This window comes from Nematolebias whitei, chromosome 6 (assembly GCF_014905685.2).
Source record: "Nematolebias whitei isolate Nwh7 chromosome 6, NemWhi1, whole genome shotgun sequence".
In the NCBI taxonomy this organism is placed as follows: Eukaryota; Metazoa; Chordata; class Actinopteri; order Cyprinodontiformes; family Rivulidae; genus Nematolebias; species Nematolebias whitei.
The window spans coordinates 38002901-38029558 of NC_056503.1; the positions used below are offsets into that span (position 1 = coordinate 38002901).

Below are 26658 nucleotides of genomic sequence, written 5' to 3' on the forward strand. Positions count from 1 at the left end.
GAGATACCTGGCGTTGTGTGTTGGTGACACGAGAATTCGGTTTGACCTCCAAGCACCACTGGGACCTCTGGTGAAGACCAGCCGTGGAAAGAAAAAAAATGCAGTCAACCCAAAGACACTCCGTTTTCTGTCACAGGTATGAAGGCTCATACTGGGTCAGGGCTACGTTTTTGATGATTTGGTGTCAGAATTTAATTTTTATTTAATTTTTTTATGCCTACAGCTGCTGTCATTTCATGTCAGCTCAATCAACGTGATGGTGTTAAACTTGGCACTGTCAGAGTCTCTGTGGCATATGACTGTTACAGGTATCACCTTGTTACTCGACCATCAAAGTAAAAGGTAAGATCTTGTTTTTATTCAATAATAATTTGATTTAAGTATATAAAAAACAACTAATATGTTTTACAGGTTAGCATGGAACTTCTCAGTGGGGCAGCTCAGCAGTAAAGTGCTCAAAAGCAGTGAACTGGTGAGTTCATTAACTCTTGTTGCTATATCTAAAAAAGTTAAATCTGGTCCTCTGGACATTCAAAAAACAAAACGACAACAAAAAAATGTAGAAACGTTTCGTCTTTCATCCGAAAGACTTCCTCAGTCTGAGGTGTTTATATTCAGAGATATCTTGTTGCTATTGAAACCTGTGTTTGTGTGTGTGACCGATGCGCTCCTGGTTGTAGGATATATGTTTGGCTGAGTTAGCCCTGAGCCTGCTGCTGTCTGGAGATGTGAGCCTACCAGAGATGAAGCCTGGCTCTCTGTCCCTGAACGTGAGGACGCTTACAGCCGAGCTGCACGAGGGCTTGTTCCTCAGCCAACAGCTGCTGCCCCCCATCGCTACAAAGAACCAAGACCATCCCGTGTCTGGTGAGTGAGATTTTGAATGCATAAAGAGGTTATTTAGTTTTTTGTCTTAAAAAAATAAATACATAAACCTCATTTAAATGTTGCCATTTTTATTGATCTTTAATGGTTTGGTGCATATGTAAAAAAAATAATTATGTAGTTATGACTATAGATTAAACTAATTCTTAAGAGCTTCAATCCTGTCTTAAACATGCATAACCAATTTTAGGTATTGTGGGGTATTAAATGAATGAAAAACCAAGTTTGACTGCCTTCTCTACTATGGCCTGTTACATCTGGTCTTTTACTTACTTTGCCTGAATAATTTCCCTGACCTGGGATATTTTTAGCTCTTTGTAAAGTTCAAGTCTTTGGGTTGTACTGAGCTCTGCGTGTGTTAAATGTCTTTAATGATTAATCCGCAACATCCCCAAAACTCAAAGACAGCAAAGTTTTACATTCATCACACAATCAGAAAAAAGATGGAGTGAAATAAACTTTTAAAATGTTTTTATGTCTATATAATTTTTATTTTTTTACTGTTTTTTTTATTTTTATGGAACAGATTTAAGCTGACACATTTAAGAATATAAAAAAGGCAGCAGACACACAAACCCACAAGTTTTTCCATGTAGACGGTTTTAGACGAGCAGAAAAAAAAAATAGAAATAGATTTAATCTTCCGCTATAATTTTCACAGATTTTTATTTTTTTAATATGCAAAAGAAATTAACTAAAATCTGCCTTCTGTTGATGCTTAAAAAATAAAGTTTTAGTGTAGTTTTGAAAAATGTTCAGTGTAAAACTGGTTAAAATATGATGCATTTATTGCATCAAGTTTTCTTGATTTCTGTTTTTTGCAACTGTTGACCTGATTTATTTTTGTTAAAATTCACTGACTAGTCACGTTTATGCCGACTCCTTGCAGAGTGTGAAGAGGATGACTTCATTCAGACTGAAGCTGTCGAACAGTTTCACCAGCTGCTTCCCCACCAAGTGGACGTGGAATTTGAAAATACAAACGTCATCCTGTCCATGCACAGCCAGAAACGGTGAGTCATCAGTTTACCGAGGTTGGATTACTCCCCACACGGTCATTGCTTTGTGTAATTTGATAACTGTTTAAATTCCTGCTGATTGAACAGTTTTATAACGCTTTGTTTGACAATGTGTACAGACACTTGAACTGGACTCTGAAGTCCTTGAAGATGTACTACGGGCGCGACGACGAGCAGCAGCCTCTGAAAAGCTTCACTCCTGAGCTGAGCTTCCCTCAGAGCAGCCTGGAGCTTCTCCTCGAGGGTTGGTGGACAGCTGAAGCGTTGCAGAAACTCAGACTGTGGCAAAAGCTATGAATAACATGTTCTTGTTGTGTGATTGCTTATTAAGCATTCACACTATTGTGATCCTGTTTATATTCTTCTTTCGACTTCTTCCAGTTACTTTAACTATTCCGTACGTTTTTCAGCATCTTTCTTGTTCCACAATTTTTGTGCTATTTCAACAAATCCTAAAACATTCAGCTCTTTCAGGACAATCCTGCTCTGACTTTTGGTATCGGTGCAACTTTAGCTTTTTGAGATATTTAGCTTTTTCTGCCACTTTTTGTCTCATAGAAAATGAATTGAGCTCATTTTACATCCTTTAGATTTTTAGATGTTTACACCTTTTACTGCTCCTTTCACATTTTGTGCCAGATCAGCTTCTTTCAGCTTCCTTGTGAATTTTTTTAAATTCAGCTGATTTCAACTAATTTCAGCTCTTTTGTTCTCCTTTCAGATTTAATCTGCTAACTACCGTACAACATTTTTGTATTTTTTCTAACTTATTTCAGCTTGTTCTGCTCCTTTCAGGTTATTTCTGCAAGTTTCAGCTATTTCAGATACTTTTTAACTGTTTTATGCTAATTTTAGCTTTTTCAGCTTATTCCACTTTTTTTGGCACCCATTTAAACTTTTCTCAGCCTAATTCAGCAAAATCATGCTCTCTCCCCTTGTTTCTGGTAATTTAAGCTTTTTTGTGCTTTTTTTAGCTACTATTCAGCTGTGCTTTTTTTTTCTAATTTCTGGGGGTTTTTTTCCAGATAATTTCCACTTGTTATGGTCATTTCTTCTTCTTTAAGCCTAAATTGGGCACAATTATGGTCTCTCCACTTTCTTTTTGTAAATTAAGCTTCTTTCTGCTTTGTTAGCTTCTATTCAGCTGTTTCTTTTTTTTTTTTTTTCAGCTTTTTATAGATCATTTCCATTTTTTTTGTGCTCATTTCTGCTTCTTTCACTTTAATTGGGCACAACTGTGCTCTCTCCAGTTCTGGTAATTTAAGCTTCTTTCTGCCCTTTCAGCTACCTTTCAGCTATTTTTTGCTAATTTCAGCTTTTTTAAGTTACCGGTAATTCACCAATGGTTGTGCCCATTTCTGCTTATTTAAACCAAATTCGGCAAATATGTGTGCTTTCTGCTTTCTTTTGCTAACTTACGCTTGTTCTTCCATTTCAGCTACATTTCAGCATGTTTTTGCAAATTTCAGCTGTTTTCAGCAAGTTCTTCAGTAATAAACATTCACACTGCATTTTCGCAACAAATACAATTTCTCTCTTTTTTTTTTTTTCTGACAGATGGGCTGCTCCTTTCTCAGAGCAGGCAGAGAATTCTGTGTGTGAACAGTCTCAAGACGACCTTACAGGTGAGGAAAATGTTTGCCAGTCGCTCAGAGCACCATAAATAGGTTGTTCAAAGTTCTTTGTGCATCTCTGGTGTTTCAGGCTACATCGATTGACATCTCCGGATCATTCACAGTCAACACCTGCATCATTCACTACCGTCACCAGGAGTTCTCCCATTGGTTGAATTTGTTTCCATGGCAACAGCTTTTACACAGGAAGACGACACGCAAAAATAGGCAAGTCACAAAATCAAAATGTCAGTTTTTACATTGCCTTGATATGAAGCTCGTATTTTATGTTCCATCTAAAAAGTCAATACTGAAAATACCCCACTGCTGTGAATATTCAATGTTTTTCTTCCTCTTGTCCATGTTTGTTCATCACTTCCTCCGTTTTGTTTTTACATGATTGTGTTGTGTAGACCATTAGATTGTTTTCCCATCCTCCTCTTCCTCAGGCGCCTCCCTCACCTGGATGCTCCTGTGATGATCTCCACCTCCGTGTTCAACATTAATGTGTCCGTTCAGCTGGGAGACACAACACCTTTTGCTCTTGGCTTCATTTCTGCTAATGCAGGTACGTGCTGCTCACACAGTGGGACAGGTAAACATTGTCATTTTCCTTTTCTTTTGCTTATCGCTGCCAAAATGATCACTCACTGCAGTGAAGAGGAGCAATCGGTATAATTTATATTCTACGCTGTCTATCCTTCCATCCATCCATTAGCTTTACTCACTTCTTCTTTTTCAAGTCACAGGAGTCACTGGATCCCATATCCAGCAGTCACTGTGAGAGGCGAGGGGCACCCTGGACAGGTCTCCAGTCCATCACAGGGACAAATGGAGACAAACGAGACAAACATTCACTCTCTCACTCACACCTAGAGACAATTTAGAGTTACCAATCAACCTAACATGCATGTTTTTGGTCTGTGGGAGGAAAGTGGAGAAAACCCACACATGCACAGAGAGAACATGCAGACTCCACCCAGAAAGGTCCCAGGCTGGGATTTGCACCAGTGACCTTCTCGCTGAGAGGCAGCAGCTCTACCAGCTGAGCCACCGTGCCGTCACTTCCACAAAACAACCGAAGCAAAATCAACAGTTGCTGGTTGAAGTGTTGCTAATAAGCCAAAAACAAGAACTCATCAAACAGCCTAAAATACTCTGAAAGCATTTTTTTTGTAGCTGTTGTGCTGTTAGCAGTCATTAAATTGTTTTTTATTTTTCTTAAGATCTCCTACCAGTTGTTTTTATGACAGAACGACAGGCAGATTGGGCAGAACGAGGCTCGGTGGTTAGCACTGTTGCTTCACAGCAAGAAGGTCCTGGGTTCAATCCCCGGTTGGACCAGAGGTCTTTCTGTGTGGAGTTTGCATGTTCTCCTCGTGTTTGTGTGGCTTTTCTCTGGGTACTCCATTTTCCTCCCACAGTTTAAAACATGCATGTTAGTCGGCCTTCAGGCCCAGGCCTGCCTTTCAAAAGAGATCTGTGGTCTCGGTGGGACATGGTTCATTAAAGGTTAATAAATAATAATGACCCACAGTGGGGTCCTGGTCCCCAAATTTAGGAACCACTGTTTCTTACAACTCCCACACTGCTTTTAAAATATTTTTTCACGCAATTTATAGTTTTATTTTGGAGAGCAAATCTGTGCAACCTTTACAAACATGGAGTTCTCTTTAAATTGTCACCCATTAATTAATTCTTCCTTTTATCCCTGCAAACCGTTACTCCTAAACAAACTCACTTTTTATTTGATGCTTTGTGTTTGCAGAACTGCAGCATCTTCTCGACCTGAAAGTCGACAAAGACAGCTCAGAGTCTCAGAACCTGCACCAACGAGCTTCACTGTTCTTGGATAGCTTCTGGTGGAGGGTTGGTCAGGGCTCTCATATCCAACAGGCCCCCCACCCTCCTGGTAAACATGTGTGGGGGGAAGCACTGATTCTGGACTCCTTAAGTCTTCAGGTAGGAGCCAAACTTGTGAGGAATCATTTTGTAACGTGTTTATTTTGTATTTTTCTTGCACAGCCTGCTTTCTTAAAACACACCATGTTAAATATTTAAATCAAAACGTAGAAACTACCTTTTAAAAAAAACAACTGCTTTGTTAATTTTAAAACTGCAGCCTTTCATCGGTGGCACCAGCTAATGACGGCGCAAAGCATTCAGTTTAAATCACGGTCACACATGGTTACGAACACCTTCCTTAAATTAAAATTAGACTTTCACATTAAAGCCAGTGATTCAGAAGTTGCTCCTAAGGTCAAGTAAACGAGTGAACTGTGTTATTTGTGCTTGAGAACAAAATAAAACGTGTACACAAGCCTAATATGTAGCAAATCATTCAATAAATTATGTCTCCATTCTTTGATTTACTGACTTATGATGCTTTCTTAAAAACTCAGCAGAAGTAAACAGCATTTAGTGTCAAATTTAAGTTTTAAATCTTCAAGGAAAATCTATGAAACTGCTACAAGAAATTGAGAATTGTAGGTGGTAAGGTTCCCAAAAAACACCAGCTTATATAGTAAATACAAAAGCTTTAATTTAGCGTCTCAAAATTACAAACACCGTTCTGTGTTTGTCAAACTGAGCATAACTCAACAACAAACCTGAGGAATAAACAATAATCTGTGTTCTATTGATGCTTACAATTTGTAATTTATGTATTTTAAAAAGCTGGTGTTCTGACCCACACAAATAATAAATGGCAAACATTAAAATTAACCTTGTAAAGCTTTTTATTTTATATGTCTTTCATGCTTTTTCAATGACTTCTTTGTCCAGGGGAGTTTTAACCGACTTGTCTCGGAGTCGAGTGGCCATCCTCCGAGCCTGAGTGTGGAGTCCAACCTGAAAGGTCTTCAGGTGGAGCTGTCAGAGACGTGCGCGCTGTGTCTCTCCCGCCTGATGTCCCTCATGTGTTTTACTCGGGACTCTGAGCCGCAGCTGTCAGGTGCAGTTGCGGCGTCTCCCTCTTCGGACAAAACTGCCCCTCCGAGCTCCTCCTCACAGCTGCACCTCCTCTTCAGAATGGACTGCTGTCTGGAAGATGTTGATGTATTCACAGTCTCCAATGTAGCGGGTAAGAAATCTTACTGTAAAAAACATTTAGTCAAAGATGCCATACCATACCATTTTATTTATAGAGCACTGAAACTGTTCAGCGATTTGTAGACATACAGGAGTATTTTGAACTTGATTCGAAAGTGAACCGGTAGCCAGTGCAGTGAGACCAAAACTGGTGTAATGTGCTCTTTTTTGCCTGTACTGGTTAAAAATCAGGCTGCTGCATTCTGGACCAGTTGTAGTCGTGCAATGGAAGTCTGACTGATACCAAACAGGAGTGAATTGCAGTAATCAAGCCTAGATGTAATGAATGCAGGTATTACGGTCTCCAGGTTATTTTTGGACAATATGGGCTTCAGTTTAGACAGCCGCCTCAGTTGGAAGAAACATGATTTAACAATCATGTAAACATGATTTAACAATCATGTTTACATGATTGTTAAGTTTCAGGGAAGGGTCCATTATCACGCCCAGATTAGTGACTCTTTGTTTTTCTGACAGGGTTAGAGCGGAGAGGTCGATGCAGTGGTTTGTGATCGTGTCATAGTTTGGTATTGTTTAACATGTTTGTTTTTTTTATTACAGGCTCTTTATTAAATAATAGTCATTAATGGCAATTCTTTTAAGCAGCATCTTATTATTTGAATGAAAAATTATGGAGTAAAATAAAACTTTTAATGTTTCTCGTATATTGAAGTTGACTGAAGTCATCACAAACTTACAAGCTGAGGAAATAAAAACAAACTAAAACCACTGGTCTTTGTTTGAGGTGGCTTAAGTTTTAAAAGTGCATTAGTCAGTTATCTGTTCAGATTTGGAAATAAAAGTTATTTCCTCTTAATGATGCTTTTCATCGTAGGTGAAAACTCTTTCTTTGCAAAAGTAATATTTTGCCTTAAAATATTTCACAGACGAGGCAAAATAACTAAAAAAAGAAAAAATTGGCTTTTTTTTTTTTTTTAATGACTTTAATTTGTCCAAAAGAGTACATTCGGGTCTTCTGGGTGATTTTGTTGGTTTTTTTTTTTTTTTTTTTTTTTTTTTTTTTTTTTTTTTTTTTTTTGGGGGGGGGGGGAGGGGGGTGCGTGCTGCATTTCATCCAAAGGACTTCATCAGTCCGAGGAGCCACAAACAAACTCAGTCCCACAAGAAGCACACTCCCAGAGTGGACCAACCAGTTTGCTGGTGATAAGATGGTTTCTGTCGACTCCTCTGAGGCAGCCATAGCCAAAGTGATACAAAACATCAAAGTTCATGCTCAATAATCCAAGTAGTTAAATCAGGTCATCTGGATGTTGTTGTTTTTTTTTTTTTTTTTTTTTTGTTTTTTTTTAGATGTTTCGTCCTTCATCCAAAGGACTTCATCATTCGATGAATATTGAGCATGAACTTTGATGTTTTGAACCACTTTGTGTATGGCTGCCTCAGAGGAGTCGACGGGGGAGAGGGCAGGCTCCAAAAACCAGCAAACTGGTTGGTCCACTATGGGAGTGTGCTGCTTGTGGGACTGAGTTTGTTTGTGGCTCCTCGGACTGATGAAGTATTTTAGACGAAGAATGAAACGTGAAAAAAAGAAACCGTCCAGATGACTTGACTGAACTTTGTTGGATTTTCTACCTGGATTATTGAGCATGAACTTCGATGTTTTGAACTATAATTTGTCTCATTGTATAGCTGTAAGTTTATTTGAGTAAAATGTCAAAAAATTGTTTTAGCATTTTAAACCTGTGAAAATTACTTTTCATGTTACAGTAAACTGAACCTTTCTATGTTGGCTGTCCTAAACATAAGCACATTTTTAAAAGTAATCTTGTTTTAGGAAAATGTTCTTGATTTGTTTTTTAACCTACATGTTGTTAAAATTGTCCATTTTTCCATTTTCATCACTCTCCTATGATCTCTGACAGTTTAACGTCACATTTATTTATGTTTTGTTTGACCTTTATCGTGTTTAGGAGCTGTGTCTCTGCGGATGGACACCGTCAGTGTCCTGAGCTCTACTGAAAGCTCCAGAGTGTCTCTTCAGGGAATGAGCTTGTCTGCAGGTAAAACGCTCACAGAGAACATGGAACCATGCTGCTCTGCTTCCCAGACCATCAACCCCGTAATCAAACTCACCACAATAACCATCTGCTACCACATCACCACCCACACCTTACAGGTAATTATACTGTTTGTTTGTTTTCCTTTTGGATGAAAGAGTGTCGGTGTTATTGCAGCTTTGTTCTTACATTAAATAGATTCAGTGTGAAGAGGAGCTCACTGTCAACTGGACTCCACTGGACCACATGGTCTTGTTTCAGCACTTGACTGAAGCTCAGGCTTGTTGGGGTTTACTTTTTGGAGAGAAGAGAGAGATGAAGTCCGTCACGCCTTTGGACAGTGAAGCTGCGTCGGGTCATAGCAGAATCTTGTCCGTACGTGTTGAAATGGGAGCTACTCGTTTAACGGCTCATGTTAGTGAGGAGAACTATATTCTGCTGCACGCTGACGCCCTCACGATCTCAAAGCACGCTGGTTCCATGCACCTACACTCCCCTTCACTCATTTTCAACTTCGACGGCAACAACATCGTCTCCTTTAACGAGCTGGATGTGGAAACGAACGAAGAGCTGACTGAGATGCAGCTGCATCGAGATGCATTTCCTTTCCTGACCACTCCTCACAACCGTGTGTGGGTCTTCACCTGCCCATCATTATCCGTGGAGTTTCCTTACCAGTACAACTTCTCAAACACTTTTGACATGGCCATTAATGTGCAGAAGTGGTTGAAGACCCTCCATCGTCCCCACCGTCCGTCCTCCTCTGAGCAGCGTCTGCCTCCCGACCTCGTATTCAAAATCAGCCAGTTCTCGTTCGTCTTCCTCGACGACGTCTTTGAAATCAAGCTGCGAGACAACTACGAGCTCATGAAGGATGAGAGTAAAGAGAGCGCGAAGCGTCTGCAGCTTCTGGACAAGAAAGTGGCAGAACTGCGAAAGCAGCACGGAGAGCTTCTGCCTGCCAGGAAGATAGAGGAGCTTTACAGTTCGCTGGAGAAAAAGCACATCGAGATCTACATCCAGCGCTCACGTCGCCTCTATGCAAACACACCCATGAGGAAGTCTCTGCTGACTTGGACTGTGTCCGATTTGGAGCTAGTGGTTCTGGCTGATGAGGCTCTTCATGGACCAGAGAAGGTTATTGAGCAGATGAGAGACATTGACAAGATCAGTCCCTTCCCCAGAGACGGACTCCCTCTGGTGGTTCAGTGGTGCCGCGCTGTCAAGTTTAAACTAGCTACGTTTTTGGGTAAGCTGGAATCAACACAGGAATTTTTTTAATTTTATTTTATCAGCGAATAATTATTTTACAATGATTGTTTTGTGACAGTGAGAATCCGGGACTACCCTCGCTACCTCTTTGAGATCGGGGACTGGGAGCTGTCGGGGCGTCTGATTGGGACAGAGCAGGACGGACAGGCAAGAGCTCATCGTAAAGAGACCGTCTCACTTGGTGCACCGTGGGGAGATGTGACAGTCCACAGAAATATGCCTCCACTCAAGTTTTACTATAATTTTAAATGTAAGTGATTCAAGTGTCTTTATTAGAAAATCAAGCATGTGTTATGTAGAATAATCGATTCTGTAAAACTCAGATAAAACTTTAAAATCATTACAAGATATCTTTGATGTCACCTAAATATAATTAGTATTAAGAGAGAAAAAAATGTATTCATAATTGGAGCAAAATGTTGCCTAAAGGTCTGTCATGTTAAAATTTATTTTATTTATTTATTTATTTATTATTTTTTATTTATTTATTCATTTCATTTCCAATAAAAACACAAATACAATTTCAAAAAATTCAAGAAAAAACAAATATAAAATGAAAGGAAGCAGAATAAGAAAATTTCTTATCATATCTGCTCCCTCATAAACAAAATCAATTCAAACCATCAATTTAAACATAAACATTCATATATAATACATCAAAATACATAACTCATCAAAATTTCATACTTAACAAAATAGATATTATATTTATTTATAAAATTTAAAAACAAAACCTGTCTTTTCTGCAGCCAATATCTCTCAGTATACCATCGTGTGGGGGCCATGTTGGGACCCTGCCTGGACTCTGATTGGACAGTCGGTGGACCTGCTGACCAAACCCACAGTTGATCCCTCGCCTCTCCTGGCCTGGTGGGACAAAAGCCGCCTCCTTCTACACGGACACTGGGCCATGAACATCGAGCACGCTAATCTTCATCAGCTAGCTACAGAGGTAAAACCATGTTTACGTCACAAATTTAATCCTGGAAAATGTCTCTGTTCTGTGTTTGAGGCACTGTGCATTTTTATTCTGTTCTAGTCGATACAAAATATATATTTTATACATGATGCCTGTGTTCTTACAGGACCCTTATAACACGACAGAAAACCTGCACTGGGAATGGAACAAGTTGAACTTTGACTGGAACCCAGGGCAGTTCATTTTTAAAGGGGATTTAGACTTAAACGTCCGGACAGCATCAAAGTAAGTTATAATACTTTAAAATTGTTTGTTTGTAGCATTTATGAGTTACAATTTTGAATAATGAAACTCCGTGTTTTGTTTTTTACACTAGGTATGATGATATCTGTTTTCTGCATCTGCCCAACCTGTGTATGACCCTTGACCTCCAATGGCTCTGCCATGGAAACCCCCATGACCACCATGCTGTGATGCTGTGCTGCCCAGAGAACATTGCTGATGTGACCTCAGGACAGCCTCATGACTCCTACAGAGCCTTTCGCTCCGAGAACCTTAACCTCTCAATCACCATGGATCTCAACCAGCATTGTTCAGCTGGTATGTACAACTCTTAGGTCTTCTGTCTACGAGAACATAACTCAGCGCACGAGAAAATCACCAGATTGTTTGTCTCTTAGCGTATAGACTTGTATGCATTTCTTCTTTGTAGAATCCTCCCAGCCCAAAATCTTACTATACAGCAGCACTCTGCGCTGGATGCAGAACTTCTGGGCCACCTGGACGAGTGTTTCCCGACCAATCTGCAGAGGCAAGCTCTTCCACAGCCTCAGACCAGTCCGCAAGAAGCTTGGTCAGCACTACAAACAAATGTCCTACACAGCTGCCTTCCCACGGCTACAAGTAAGCCCACCAGCAACAGTCCGCTAAAACCCCATTTGATGTTTTTACTGCTGAAAAATAATTTGCATCAGTTGTCCTGTCCTTGATTTAATTACCAGGAGATCTCTTGAATTCCTGACGTTCACATGTTCCTGTTATGTGTTCTACGTTCTTTAGGTGCATTACTGGGCCTCTTTTGCCCAGCAGAGGGGAATCCAGTTGGAGTGTGATAAAGGCGAGGTCTTTACTCGTGGAGAGCAGAGACTTATTCCACAGGGTAAACTTCTATTTACTTTTCATTTTATATGATTGTCTATTATTGTCTGTCCTTCATCTGTGTTCTTTGTTTAAAACAGGTCTCTCTTGTAAATGAGTCCTTGAGGCTCAATGAGACTAACCCATATAAATAAAGGCTGAATGAATGAATAAACCATAGGATTAAAAAACAACAAATCCCAGCATTAGTTTTTAAATGATTTTTAATGTGTGGTCCCTCAGCTGGTACTGTGATGCGGAGGCTGATCTCTGAATGGAACGTTACTCAGATGGTCAGTGAACTCTCTCAGGTGACCGTTCACCTGATGGCCTCCACCTGGGACGAGACGGCAGATCACCAGATGAACGCTCAGGTGAAGAAGACTCATCTGCTCAGCCTGTCATCTCTCAGCTACCAGCGACAGAGCAACCGCATGGAGGAGGTAAAACCTGTAACCACGAGGCTGAAAATTCAGCTCTGTTTTTCACCGGAGCTGGATGAATAAATCAGATAGTTTCTGATGTTTTGACAGGAGGTGAACCTGAAGGATGAATCTAATGCTCCTTACACTCACAAACTACGTCTGGTGGACCTGCGTGCCTCCTGGACAACCATGAACAGAAACATAGCTTTTGGGCTATATGACGGTTATAAAAAGGCGTCTGTGCTGAAGAGAAATCTGTCCACCGAAGCTCTGAAAGGTCTGAAGATTGACACGCAGCTACAGACAAAGAAGATCAAACGTTCTCCTTCCACATACTCCCCCACTACTGCTCCCATCATGCCCATCGTGTCCACTATCAGTCGAGCAGAAAAAAGTCAAAATGAAGGTGAGGGTTCCTCCTGGGGAAAAAAACAAAACAGCAGCGAGGTTTGAAGATCGACTAATCCATCTTTGTTCTGTAGGAACTTTGATGCTGCAGAAGCTGATTGAAGAAACGGACAAGTTTGTGGTGTTTTCAGAGGAGGACTCAGGTGTGAGCGATCAGCTGTGTGGGATCGCTGCCTGTCAGACTGATGATGTGTACAACCGCAACTGGTTCATTGAGCTGGTCAACTGTCAGGTAATTCAGCCACTTAACTTTTAATGCTCTCTGATGGTTGTAGGAACTGGGAACAGATGAGTGATTGAAGATTCCCATTTGTATTAAGGCTTAACAAACTTCAGGCTTTACTGTTACACCATTTTTATTTGTTTATTTGTTGGTTTTGTTGGGGGTTCATATGTTGGGGGAGCAGTTAGGAAGGTCACTAGTTCAAATTCATCAAAATTTGAGTGGGAAAAGTAAAGCAGCTGCACCTGCCTCCACCCTCATTTGTCCCACTCTGGGCCCTTTAGCAAGACCCTTAACCCTTCAGCCCTTCAGTTGCTTCCCCAGCGCCCTAGATGGGTGCTGGGGAAGCAACTGGGGGGGGGGGGGGTGTCCTTTGTCCTCTTCTCCATACATGTGGGCTGTAAGGAGGTCAGTGGTTAGGTCAGCAGGAAGGGCATGTGGCGCAAAACAATTGCCAAATCTTCATGAGTGTTTGCTTTTGTTAGGCCTGTCACAATAATAAATTTTGCTGGGTGATTAATTGTCTCAGAAATTATTGCGATAAACAATAATATTGTTTGAAATTTGACAATAATTAGTAATTATTGTCAAATTTAATGAGAAATTTCAATTTTTGTGTGTAGTACCTTTTTTGACCACTGGATGGTAGTATAAGACTGTTTGAACCGAAGGATGGATAGTGAGGGAGCGAGCAGCGTGTCTCTTCAAGACGAATGGGAGGGAGGCCCCTTGACGTGACATGGGCTGTCTCTCGTTCCTGTTTTTTGGTTCTCAAAATGGCGGGACACTCGGTGTGGTTTGAGCTCTTTAGCATACACAAGGCTTTTAATAAAAAATCAGTAAACAAGTTCTCTGCTTCTTTTTGCAGAGAAAAACAACTTTTTACATGAAGGCACGGGTTTCAACCGTGAATTTTGGAGCTTCGACAAGACGGAGGGTTTTTCCCGAGGCCGGTCTGTTAGCTTAGCTTCTCAGCTTAGCTGCTTTTAACGATCCAAAAACACAATTTTGGATGGTTTAAATGGATTTTAAAGAGAAAAGAGAAAGGGAGGGGTCAGTGAAGAACACCAGAGTTGAGCCATTTGTCATCCAGTGTCTCCGGTAGGAAGAGAGAGATGCGAAGAAACGATAAAGCCGATGAATGAAAATGAGGTCGATAATTTTCATTTAACATGCGATTAATTGATTTATTGTTTATTGCGACAGGCCTAGCTGTCATGACCCCTAAAGAAGGGACCAGCTGGGGAAAAATTAAAAAAATGTATATATATTAATTTATATATTATTATTCATTTATTCATATATATATATATATATATATATATAAATAAAATTATTGCAATTGCCATTCAGCTGTGATACAGATACCCTTGCCATAGGCCACTCGATGGATGAATATTGTTTGAGCAACTTTAATCCGTCATCAAAGACATACGGTATTCTAATAATTTAGGCTGTAAAAACATGAGACAAAATTACCTTCAAACCGACAATGTGGTGTGTGCTTTGCATGTTCTGAACATATTTTGATTTGAGTTTCTGTGTTGGTAAATTAGCTGATTCACACTGAAAGTGTGCCACTCCTCAGCAGTGCACTGACAATATGACAACTGATAAATCCTTGTTAAACTTTAATCACTGCAAAATATAATTGTGTTTGTTCTTTCTGTTTTCTTTGCTCAGATGATGCTGCGCGGTACAGAGACGGCAGGTTGTGTTCTGGTGTCTGCAGCCAAGGCCCAGCTGCTGCAGTGTGAGCATCATCCTGCCTGGTACAACGACACGCTGAAACAGAAAACCACCTGGACGTGTCTGCTGGATGGGATGCAGTACTTCGCCACCATGGAGCTGAATCCTTCAGACCAAGAGGACAGACAACTGTGGCTGGAGGTAGGCTCAGTTCTTAAGTGGTGAATACAGTATATTTACTTGGTAAGGATACAGTTTTACTGTCTATATATCTTATAGCTCACTCAAACAAGTAGAGTTTGATAAAGTTTACTAAGTGTTTGTGCTTTAATCACCTGTCTGCTGCCCAGAGCTGTCTCATTGGTGAAAGTGTAGCTTAGTATGTGGCCGCTAAAATACAGGGGACAGCTGTGGCTCAGTGGTTAGAGCAGTCATCCTCCAACAAGAGCATCGGAGGTTTGATTCTAACTTTGTGCAGTCATGTCACTTGTCAAAGTGCTCATGGGCAAGACACTGAAACCCTTACAGCCTTTGTGTGTCCCATCGGTGTATGAATGTGATTTAAAACGCAGAATAGTCTCTATAGAATGATTTATTCAGATATGCTTTGTATGTAGTAGAGTTGTAAGAATATGTGGATGGGTAAATAGGACCCAGGGCTGACTGACACTGAGCTGTGGGTAGTTTGGCTAAAAAGGTGATTGAAGTACGATCCATTTGCCCTTTAAAGTCTTGTATTCAGCAAGTAGAGACACAGATCCCATTTCCAAGGCTGACAAATTAATAAAGCGTGTAATTAAAAGAGAGGTTGGTATAGCATAATGGTTAACTTGGTTCTGTCTCAATTCTGTAACCTGCTGTACATCACAATACTATGGTACTGAAATATTCAGTGTATTACAGAGCAGTAACAGCTGACTGTTTTGGCTGTCACTTAATGCTTCATGCAAATACAATGCCTATTTTTTTACATTTAAATTTATAGCTGCAACAGAAAAAACAACAAATGTAATTAACAACCACATGGCTAATAAAATACTCGTAAGATGAATACCACTGCATATGTTTGTGTAACCTTTTTTAAATTATTTTTGAGCTGGGTGTGCATATTGTGATTCTGGTTTTATTTGCGTTTTGCTGTGTTCAGGTGAAAAACATCGAGGAGCACAGGCAGCGTAACCTGGACGCTGTGCTGGAGCTGGTGGAGGGCGGCCAGGCGGTGGGAGGGATGGTTAGCACCACCACAGGTGAGAAACACGTCAGACTGACCAACAGTGTGGTTTCAAACAAACTGTCACAACTGTAAAAATGTGTTTGTGTGTGTGTGCTCTATACACAAAAGAACAGTTTCTGCTAAAATGACCACTTTATTTACAGACTGGAACCAGCCTGCGCAGGTGAACGACGCCTCTCAGCAGGTGCAGCGCATCATCTCGCGCTGCAGCTGCCGGATGCACTACATCAGTTATAGTCATGACATCAACCCCGAGCTTGCCACACAGATCAAACCACCGGAGATGAGGAACAACCACGAGAAAGAGGACCTGTTAAATAAGCGAGCTGGTATGTCTGATCACTTCAGGTGCACGTGTCCTCTGTCTGGAGTAAAAAGAGGAGAAATGTATGTTTTAGTTGGTGGTTTTTAGAGTGGCATTTAATTTTCCGTCTAGGTGCTGTGGAAACATTCACTCTCATTCACCATGACCTGGAGATCTCCACTAACCCTGTCCAGTACGCCATGATCCTGGACATCGTCAACAACCTGCTGTTACACGTGGAGCCCAGGCGCAAGGTAACCAGGAGCGTCTGCTAAACTGAATGTTGTCAGTTTTGTGGTCTCTAACCATCCTGCTTGTTTGTTTTTTCTCTGTGATGCATTCAGGAACACAGTGAGAAAAAGCAGCGCATGCGTTTCCAGCTGGAAATTTCTAGTAACCCCGAAGAGCAGCGCAGCAGCATCTTACATCTGCAGGAGGCGGTCAGGCAGCACCTCGCTCAGATCAGACGCCTGGAGAAACAGATTTACTCCAACATCAAGGTGATTTGCAGTTTATTCCATAATTTAGCCCCCCCCCCACACACACACACACACACACACACACACACACACACACACCCACCACCACCATTCGAGGAAGAAGAACGGGGTGCTGATTGCTTTTGTAACACCTGAACTATTTAATCGGGTCGAGTTGAAACAAACTGAACTCACTTGGTTTAAAAATCCACAAAACAAAATCTCTCTGTCCATATTATTGGTTTTGTTTGCAGGAATAAATATCCAACTTCTGTTTGTTTTTAAGTCCATTTAACAGGTGTTGTCTGTTACTTTGCACATCTTGAGTATAATATGTATTTCAAAGCCATTTTTGGCTCCAAAACAAGCTGTGCGACGTCTGATTCTTGAGTTCATGGCATTTGATCAGACGAGTTTAAATTGGAAGAAAACCCGAGTGTTTTTGTAGTATTTGAATGCTCAAAGGCCAGAGAATGATGCGTATTTCCAAATATGATTTTCTGATTGTTCAAAGCTCCTAGTCTGTGCTAACAATGTAGAAATGTCCTAAATAATAAACAAAACATTGTGTATTAAATATAAAAGGATACATTTTATAAAAATGTGGCTGAAGAGTTCAAATCACCTTAATTTTGCTTCTTCTCTCAGGCCCAACCTGAAGAACAGAGCAGCGAGGAGCTGATGGAGATCAACATGCGTCTGCAGAACCAGCTGAACCAGGAGAAAAACGACATGCAGATGAAGAGCGAAGAGCTCAACATCCTCATCAGGTCTCACTATAGCACAAATGCACGTTTAACAAGAACACGTGGTTCGCGGGTGAAAGTAAACGTCTTCTGTTGTCCAGGTGCTTCAAAGACTTCCAGCTGCAAAGGGCTAACAAGCTGGAGCTGCGCAAGCCCCCAGAGGACGTGAGCGTGGCGAGGAGGACGGAGATTTACTTTGCTCAGGCTCGCTGGTGTTTGACCGAAGAGGACGGCCAGCTGGGCATCGCTGAGCTGGAGCTGCAGAGATTCATGTACAGTAAGGTGCGAAGACGCTGCTGATCCACTCCCACTTCTTTATCTCCTTTTAACAAGTTTCACGTTCATTGTACGCATATTTTTTTCTTAAAATCTGCCTGAGAACTACAAAAATGTTGACTTTTTCTTTTTTTAGCTGAACAAGTCTGATGACACAGCAGAGCATCTGTTGGAGCTCGGGTGGTTCACGATGAACAACCTGCTTCCAAACGCAGCCTACAAGGTACTTTTTTTTATTTTTTATGTCAGATTTGGTTACCTCTCGTTCAGTTTAAACAAAAAAAGAAGACTTTTACCTGAGCTTTTCTTACAGTTTGACAATAAAGCCAGTTTAGATTTTTGATGCTTTAACAAGCAAACATAATCTACATTCTTTATAAACTCAAAATCATTTGAGAGAAGTTATCATCTTGTGTTAACTTATTTCTGCTGATTTCCTCCGTGCAGCGTGTGAGGGTACGTACTCTGCTTATACAGTGATGAGAAAATTAAGTGCGTGTTCATCGTGTTTGTACTGACGGGATCACAACGAAGATGGTAGTGCACGTTGAATCAGATCCATAGATGCATGCGTGGTTAAAGAAATGTTTCATTTTCCATAACGTCCTCACCTGTGTTCACATCAACATGTGCCGTGTTTCCATTTCCAAACCCGCCGATGGAGCTTCATGATTTCCTGCCGTCGTCGTCTTTTTCCAGGTTGTCCTTCGTCCTCAGAGTAACTGCCAGTTGGGCCGTCAGTTCGCTTTGCGCATCTTCAGCAAAGTGCGCCCCCCGGTGGGAGGAATCTCGGTGAAGGAGCACTTTGAGGTGTGGAATGTTGCCTGCAGACGCTGTGAAATCCGTATCGGGAGTTTTGACATCAACTCTGTGCTCCATCAGGTGAACGTTGTGCCGCTCACCATTCAGCTCATGTACCAGTTCTTCAAACGAATGATGGGGTTTTTCTTCCCGGGTCGAAACGTCGAGGAGGAAGAGGTCGCTGATGAGGAGGACAAGTCTAGAATGGTTACTACTGGTAAGTTGTTTCATAAAAGCAGCGCAAAGAACATTCATGGATTTATGTTCCGCCTTTAACACTGTGAATATTAATTATTATTATCTGTCGGATCTTCAGAATCAGAATAAGCTTTATTGTTATTGCACAGTGAAGTACAGCGAAACTGTATTCTGTACAGTCGTCCTAAAATGGGTGGAATGCTCGTGGCTGCAGCTCGTAGGAGCGCGGCCCTTATTCTTTAGATAAGAAAAGGGGAAAGATCATGAGGATAGTGGGTATTAAAAAAAGATCTCTTCACACCTTGTCCTTGTCAAAAATCTACCAGCAAGCACATTTATAGACACATTACATATGCATTTGATGACAAGACGGTGAGATTTGTCCATGAAAAACTTCCAGATAGTTCCATAGTCCTGAAGATGTTCATGTGTCAGCCGGTACAGCTCTGATAAGCCTTCACAGAAGTTGTCGGGCGGGCGTGGATAGAGCAGAGCGTTCTTGATTTACACATCCCCATTTGATAAGTTGGCCTATTCAAGGTCAAACAGAGAGGCCAGATTCAGATAAGCTATAATTGTTTTTGTGCAGGCAGACTGTTTTTCTTGTCAGCCTTGAGTTCTGCTGGTATTCTCACTGATCCAAAATGGCCAGATTTGTGGTCTTTCTGCTGGTCCGTGCTTACTAGCCTTCTCCAAGATCGATTCCAACATACTGGTGAGTTCCAGAAGCTGCAAGTGACCAAATCGCTTCCAGCTTCCAGTTGAGCTTGTAAATCAGCTGAGTCTAATTAATTCTTCACATAAAGTTGGCAGCTTTGCCATGGCCGAAACTGCTGCCGACGTCTTCCTTAATAGCCGATGACACAGGTATCCACGGGTGTCAAAAAGCAGAAACCGTACTATCGTAAATCCAACGATGTAAAAATCTTCGACATCCTCCTGTAACAACACAGCTCATCAGCACATCAGCTTCCCCTCCCCCCCAGGAATCCATGTGTGCATCTGTCCAGGGCATGAGGGTTCTCCAGCACCCTGTCGCTTGGTTGAAAATGTTTTTATCAATTGCGTTGAAAGTCCAGCTGACCAAATCCATACCAGTAATTTACGATTCGGAAGATGTGTAGGTGAAGCTCCGATACACAAGACAAAGAGTAAAAGCAGGTGGAAGGCAAGAGAGGGAAGAAAAGGCATCCGTCTTGCTCGAGGGCGAGTGAGGGGAAAAAAGGTTCAGGTTCATTTAAACTCGATTTTATGGATTCAGTGCTTTTTATTGGACATACGATAAGTGTTTTTAAATGGTTTTAAGTCAAACTAATTGACAAACACTGGATTTCCACAAGAAGGCATTTTTTCTCCTATTCTCTTCTCTATTTACATAAACTCTGTTTCATGCAGCAGTGGAGAAATGTCTCTTTTTAAATATGCAGATGACATGGCTCTGGTGGCGCACCTGACCGGACCTGATGCTCTGTCCCACTATCCGCACACAGTCCACAATATCTTCATTACGTTACTCACTGAACTCACTGGATCTGAACATTTCAAAGACTAAGGAACTGTGCTGTGGGGGTCGAGCCCAAACCCCGAACTGTTGTTTAAGCCACTGACCATCCATGGACAGCAGGTAGAGCAGCAGGTGGATGCTTTTAAGTACCTTGGCAAAAAGATGGACACAAACATGTCTTTCTCACAGCACACTGACTCAATTTATAAGAAGGCCCAACAACATCTTGACCCACTGAGGAAACTAAAGACCTTTCATTCAAGGATTCAAGGCTCTTTATTTGTCATTCTACCACATGCAATGGTACATGTGGTGGAATGAAATTGTGTACACAGGGTCCCAGTTACATCCAACAAAAGTATTAAAATGTAAAAGAAAAACTGTAATAAGATCTAAGATATGAACTAAGAAAAACATTAATAAAAATGCACTAATAGCATAAAAACAATATGCTGAACAGCAGCACGAACATGAGTCTGTGTGAGCAGTTGAACACAAACGTACACAGCAACATGAAATGGATCAGCAGCAACATGATGTGATTATTCTGGTTAGAGATTCATGAATCTAACAGCCTCAGGGTAGAAGCTGTTCCTCAGTCTAGTGGTTCTACACTTCATGCTCCTTAACCTTCTTCCAGAGGGGAGTGGGGCAAAAAGTGTGTGTGCTGGGTGAGTGGGGTCCTTCATGATGCAGGTGGCCAGGTGGTGTTTATTCTGTCTGAAGTCTACAAACATCTCCTTTTGTCTTCTTCACATTGATGTGAAGGTTGTTCGTCCTGCACCAGCTCTCCAGGTGTTCCACCTCCTGCCTGTAGCTGGACTCATCATTGTTTGTGATGCATCCCATCACCGCTGTATCATCTGCAAATTTTACAATGTGACAAAAATGGTTAAATCATGTCATCTGAACCCGTTTCTTATTATCTACCTGGATGATTGAGCTTACAACATTTTATTTATTTTATTTTTTAATTTTTTTACATTATACCCTGAATGGGTAGGTGCACAGTCATACGTGAGCAGAGTGAACAGGAGAGTGCTCGGCCTGAAGGGAGCCAGTGCTGAGGGTTATGGTGGAGGAGAAGAAGTTGTGGATCCTCACTGACTGTGGTCTGTTTAAGAAGTCTAGGACCCAGATGCAAGTGGAGGGGCTTAGTCCTAGTGTGAGTAGTTTGTCCATCAGGGTTTGGGGGATCATGGTGTTGAAGACGGACATGAAGTCCACAAAGAGCAGACTGACAAAAGGAGTCCTTCTGGTCCAGGTGGGTGAGAGCAGTGTGGACCACAGAAGAGATGGTGTCTTCTGTAGATTGATTTGGCCTCATGTCAGCAGGAGCACACTGACCTTGATTTACAAGTCCCTGATCAAGTCCATTTTAACTTAATATTTCATCCTGGTTCAACCTCATCAATGTAAAACAGAAAGTTAAATGACAACGAATAATTAAACAATCAAGTGCAATAACTGGTTCACGTCAGTCTCCCCTGTCAGACTTCTGCAGCCGCTCAGTGACCAAGAAAGCCACCCTGATCACCGAGGACTTCTCACATCCTCTACACAACTGCTTCCAGATGTTTCCATCAAACAGGCGTTACCAAGTCCTGCTGGCCAGGAAGAATATTTATAAGAAATCATTTGTACCATCTACAATAATGTTCTTAAACAGCTAAGTAGACACATCTTAATGGTGTTAACTAATGGTAATAATGTGGTTAGCATGTCAAAGGAGAATTTCTGCCACATTTGTGGTAGACAATAAAGTTTTATCTTAACTTCACCCTCTTGTCCTCTGTGCCATTACTTTCCTGCTTTTTATACCAACAAACTATCAGTATCAGTTTCCGTTTTCTCTACCACACATGAGCGGTGTAGAATTATTCAAATGTCAAATCCCTCAGGGCTGTGAAAGGCTCGGACACTTCAAATGTGACCTCGACAAGTGTGTATTTGTGTGTGTAATACTAAATGGGCGTATTGGATGTCATCAGCAGTCACCCAGAGGCCATATTTGATGTCCGTGTGCTCTGTGTCACAGGTATCACTGTCAAACCCCGGCCACCGTCAGAGGACACTATGGGCGCTATGGGCCCCAGTAAAAGTGTCACCCAGGGGCTGAACCGCACTGCTGGGGTCAGGAGGTCGTTCAGGAAACCTCCAGAGGTGGGGAGGCCTTTTCGTTTGGGCTTGGATATCAGTGAAGTTGTTGTAAAATAAACTTCCTTGTGTTCAATTTCATTTCATCAGCATCCAGTCGATGACATCGATAAGATGAAGGAGCGAGCTGCGATGAACAACTCTTTCATCTACATTAAGATTCCCCAAGTGCCTCTTTGTGTCAGCTATAAGGTGGGTTTCTGCACCGTACTGATGTTGCACACAAAAAATCTTCATATTTAAAGATAAATACTTCACTTTACTTGAAGTCTAATTTCTTCCTGATTAACTGATTTCAGTTTATATAATAAAAAAAGAAGATAACTCCTTAAATCAAGATCAGTCATCAGGGTTCTGGCATAAATAACCCACACTGAAGGCCTACAGTGGTCCTCGAGGGCCACTATCCTGCACATTTTAGATGTTTCTCTGCTCCAACACAACTGTTGTGAATGAATGGGTGATTATTAGACTTTTGCAGAACTTTAAGACCTGCAGGATTGAGTATCTCTGGCTTTTAGTCAGTGGTTAGGTGCAGACGAGCTCCTCCTCAGGTATCTTCTACTTGTAAATAATCTGAAGGCTGTACTTTAAGTGACCAAGCGTCCACATTTACCCTGGTCTTCACAGCTTGAGCCACAGTCCTGACAGCTGCGACCCCCTGAGCTGCATAATAACAAAATGTATTCTTTATGATTCATTTAATATTTGTCTGCCCCAACAAACTGAACAAAAATGGAAGGAACTGTGTTGGACATCTACCTTTTTTCTTGACCACTTTTTTGATTTAACACATCTCTGATTATTTGGGAAAATTATTTTCTTTTTTTTTTCTTTTTCTTTTTTTACTTAATCGTCTTTTTTTGTGCAAAAAGGGGACGCTTTATTGTTTGTTGTAACCAGTGAAGACTTCGGTTTCCAGTCCATCGTCTTCAGTTTCATCATTTGTCTCCCCAGGGAGAAAAGAGCAGTGTGGACTGGAAAGACCTGAACCTGGTCCTGCCCTGTTTGGAGTACCATAACAACACGTGGACCTGGCTCGACTTCGCCATGGCCGTAAAAAGGGACAGCCGGAAAGCACTCGTAGCTCAGGTGCCCGAGTTTTCACTTCAAGGTTTTTCATGAGAATTTCACAAGTTTTAAACAATAGCTTTCATCAAGTTCATGTTTGTTTTTGTCACACTTTCCTTCAGGAGTTTTAAGAAATAAAAGTAACAATTTCCACTTGCTGCATCGTAAAAAGTAATTTTGTGGGATTGTTTGTAATAGATCAACACTTAAGTTGTGCATAATTGTCAAGTGGAAGGAAAACGGGACATGGTTTTTAAAGGTTTTGCAAATAAAAACCTGAAAACCGCAGCGTGCATTTGGATCAGAGTCCGTATTTCAAAGAATCACCTTTGTGTTCGAGTCTAGCCGGTAGTCTTTTGGGGCTCCTCTCCATTCTTCAATATAAAACTACTGCTGCTCAGACAGACAGGATGGAGAGCATCTCTGAACAACAGTTTCAAGTCTCTACAGATTTTCAGTTGGATTTAGATCTGGACTTAAACAGGGTCGTTCTAACACTTGAATATGCCTTGATATAAACCAGTGGTTCCCAAAACAGGTCCTTGAGGAACACCATCCTGAGTGTTTTAGTTGTTTTCTAGCTCCAACACACCTGATTCAGTGATTTAATTACACTATGTTCTGCAGGATCCTGTTGATCACCCATTAATTTAAATCAGATGTGTCAAAACAGGGAAACAACTAAAACATGCAGCATGGTGTTCCGCAAGGACCAGGGTTGGGAACCATTGAAATATGTTCCACTGAGGCTCTGCCTGGATGTTTCAGGTCATCCTGGTTTGGTTTTTTTTTGCATTCCCACAGCATGATGCTGCCACCACAAAGTTTCACGGTGGGGGTGGTGTGTTCAGTATGATGTGAAGTGTTAATTTTCCATTTAGACCCAAAAAGAAGAATTTTGGACCAGGATAGCTTCTTCACCATGTTTTGCCATGTTTCCTACATCGCTCTTGTCAAACCGCAAAAGTGTGGACTTCTCGCTGCTCTTCCATCACGTCAGATTTGTGGAGCGCACGACTAAAAGTTGTCCTGTGGACAGATTGTCCCACCTGAGCTGTGGATCCCTGCAGCTCCTCCAGAGTTACCATGAGCTTCTGCTCTAATTAACGCTCTCCTCCTCCGCTCCCTCAGTTTAGACGGACGGTTTGCAGTTGAGCCAAACTCTTTACAGAGTCTGAGATTTATAACTTAGCCCTGATTAAATTCCTTCACAACTTTATCACTGAGCAGGCTGATGTGTTCCTTGGTCTTCATGATGCTGTTTGATCTTTACAGTTCTGAAGAAAGAAAAACATCTGAGGCTTTACAGAACGGCTGGATTTATACTGAGATTAAATTACACACAGGAGGATTTAATTTATGAATTCAGTGACTTCTGAAGGCGGCAGGTTTGACTGGACTTTAGTTTGAGGTATCAGAATAGTAGAGATTAAAAACACAGTTTAAGGACTTATTTATCAATCAACTTTTATTTATACAGGTAAATCCCATTGAGCCTCGAGGACTCATTTACAAGAGAGACCTGATTTCAACAAAGAAAGATGACAACAATGGACAACAGCAACAACAATAAACAGTTATAAAAAAAAAAAAAAGCATACTACAGTTTTTTTATTTTAAGTTTGTGGTTGTAACAGGACAAAATATGGAAACGTTGAAGGCTTGTGAATGCTGATGGAGACTCTGTATTTGAAAATGATGTTTCCGTCTCCCTGCTGCTCCAGATGATCAAGGAGAAGCTGCGCCTGAAGCCGGCTTCGGGCTCGGACCTGCGTGGGAAGGCGTCTGAAGGGAAGTCCGACAACAACCAGCAGCAGCAGCAGGAGGAAGACGAGAAGGCTCGCCTCCTCATCGGCCTCAGCTCCGCCGACAGGAGCTCCAGCAAGAAGAGCATCTTCAGTCGACGCAAGTGAAAAACAACTAACGGTTACACGCTGAGCTGGTGATCCTCACATCACTTCTTCTCCGTGAATCAATGACAGAGACATCACTCGAGCCTCCTGGTCACGTTTTAAAAGGCTGATTTCCAGGGAACTCAAAAGACGACCAAATTTACGTGTTTGCGTGCCGTCACTTTTTCACTCAGCATTTCATAAACTTCGGACGCGACCGCTGTGGCTGCATCGAGCGTAACGAGGAACATCGACAGCTTGGAGCTAGCTCTTCACTGTCGATGTTTCCTCTGCTTCTGCTGGTGAAGTCCCCCTCCTGCTGGTCCAGGAGCACCACGAAGGTCAGACCCCGAGCGAAGGAACCGTGAGCACCGTCACTGCAGACAGCTGTAAACATTATTAAACGTTAAGAATGGACGAGTTAGAACATGTTTTTATCATTTAAGGAAGCTGAATGACTGTCGTTCTGACGGGACGGCTGCTCGTCACAAAGTGTTTTATATTTTACTCGTCTGTCAGCGTGCTGTTTTTACTGTGCCTCACCTCAGTGCAATTGATCAACAACAGAAACGTGTTTGTGTTGTAAAAAGTGCCCCTTGGTGCGTCAGAAACCATGTAGCAGCTGCCTGCTGAGTGTGTGTGTGTGTGTGTGTATGTCATTTTAACACTGAAGCACTTTCCATGCAAAGTATTTGATATTTTTGTAACCACGGTTGTTGTTGTTTTCTGCTGGATTACAGCAGCTTCTGTCATTTGCTGTAGTTTAATTACAGGATACTGTGGCAGCAGCTGTTTGATCAGCGCCGTGGCTTCTTGTTTATCTGTCAGTAAGTGTTTTAAAGTGTTTCCTCTGTGGCTCGCAGCGTCAAGCACGTCGGAAACACTTTCATCTCCCACACAAGAAGACCGAGGCTCAAGAGCCGGGTTAGTTTTTGTCTTTTTGTAATTATTTCTTTGAAATACTGTGGGGAGATGGTCAAAAACAGGAAAGTGAGTGATTTATTCAAAAGAGCTGGAGCTGAATAACATATAAAAAAAAAAAATAATTAAAACACGGTAGCTTAATCAGTGCACCCAATTTACAAACTTAACCACCTAAAAAGTTACAAAAAAAATCTAATTTCGAGATGCATAAATTCACAAGATGGGGAAAATAAATCTGTGACATAAAACAAAATAAATTATTTCCATCTTCTTGCTCTTCTATTGACTGAGTCTGTCGGTTTTGCAGCAGCAGCAGCTCTTTGTCCACAAATTAAAATTAAATAAATGCTTTTTAATCTGTTGACTCCAGTTGT

The 26658-nt window shown here is 41.4% G+C and overlaps 1 protein-coding gene across 1 annotated transcript; it reads left to right on the forward strand.

Moving 5' to 3' along the window:
- Positions 1–25917, forward strand: LOC119410700 (protein KIAA0100). The gene is made up of 37 exons (XM_037677587.1): positions 1–136; positions 224–342; positions 412–472; positions 681–867; positions 1775–1898; positions 2024–2148; positions 3462–3529; positions 3609–3745; positions 3931–4085; positions 5286–5479; positions 6302–6599; positions 8539–8744; positions 8824–9874; positions 9956–10147; positions 10647–10849; positions 10983–11101; positions 11193–11416; positions 11529–11719; positions 11876–11975; positions 12197–12396; positions 12487–12784; positions 12861–13018; positions 14693–14899; positions 15846–15945; positions 16076–16261; positions 16369–16490; positions 16581–16736; positions 17364–17485; positions 17563–17743; positions 17874–17960; positions 18185–18193; positions 18437–18547; positions 18620–18755; positions 22279–22403; positions 22488–22589; positions 23355–23489; positions 25193–25917. The coding sequence occupies exons 2-37, from the start codon at positions 257–259 to the stop codon at positions 25379–25381; spliced, it is 6345 nt and encodes a 2114-aa protein (XP_037533515.1). The 5' UTR covers positions 1–136; positions 224–256; the 3' UTR covers positions 25382–25917.
- The last annotated feature ends 741 nt before the right edge of the window (positions 25918–26658 follow it).

Excerpts from the sequence above, each read along its gene's own strand:
- LOC119410700 (XM_037677587.1), top strand. The coding sequence starts at position 257 with ATGGTGTTAAACTTGGCACTGTCAGAGTCTCTGTGGCATATGACTGTT. Across the intron at positions 3,746-3,930 it reads AAGACGACACGCAAAAATAG|ACCATTAGATTGTTTTCCCA; the intron begins GCAAGTCACAAA and ends TGTGTTGTGTAG. Across the intron at positions 18,756-22,278 it reads GTCTAGAATGGTTACTACTG|GTATCACTGTCAAACCCCGG; the intron begins GTAAGTTGTTTC and ends TCTGTGTCACAG.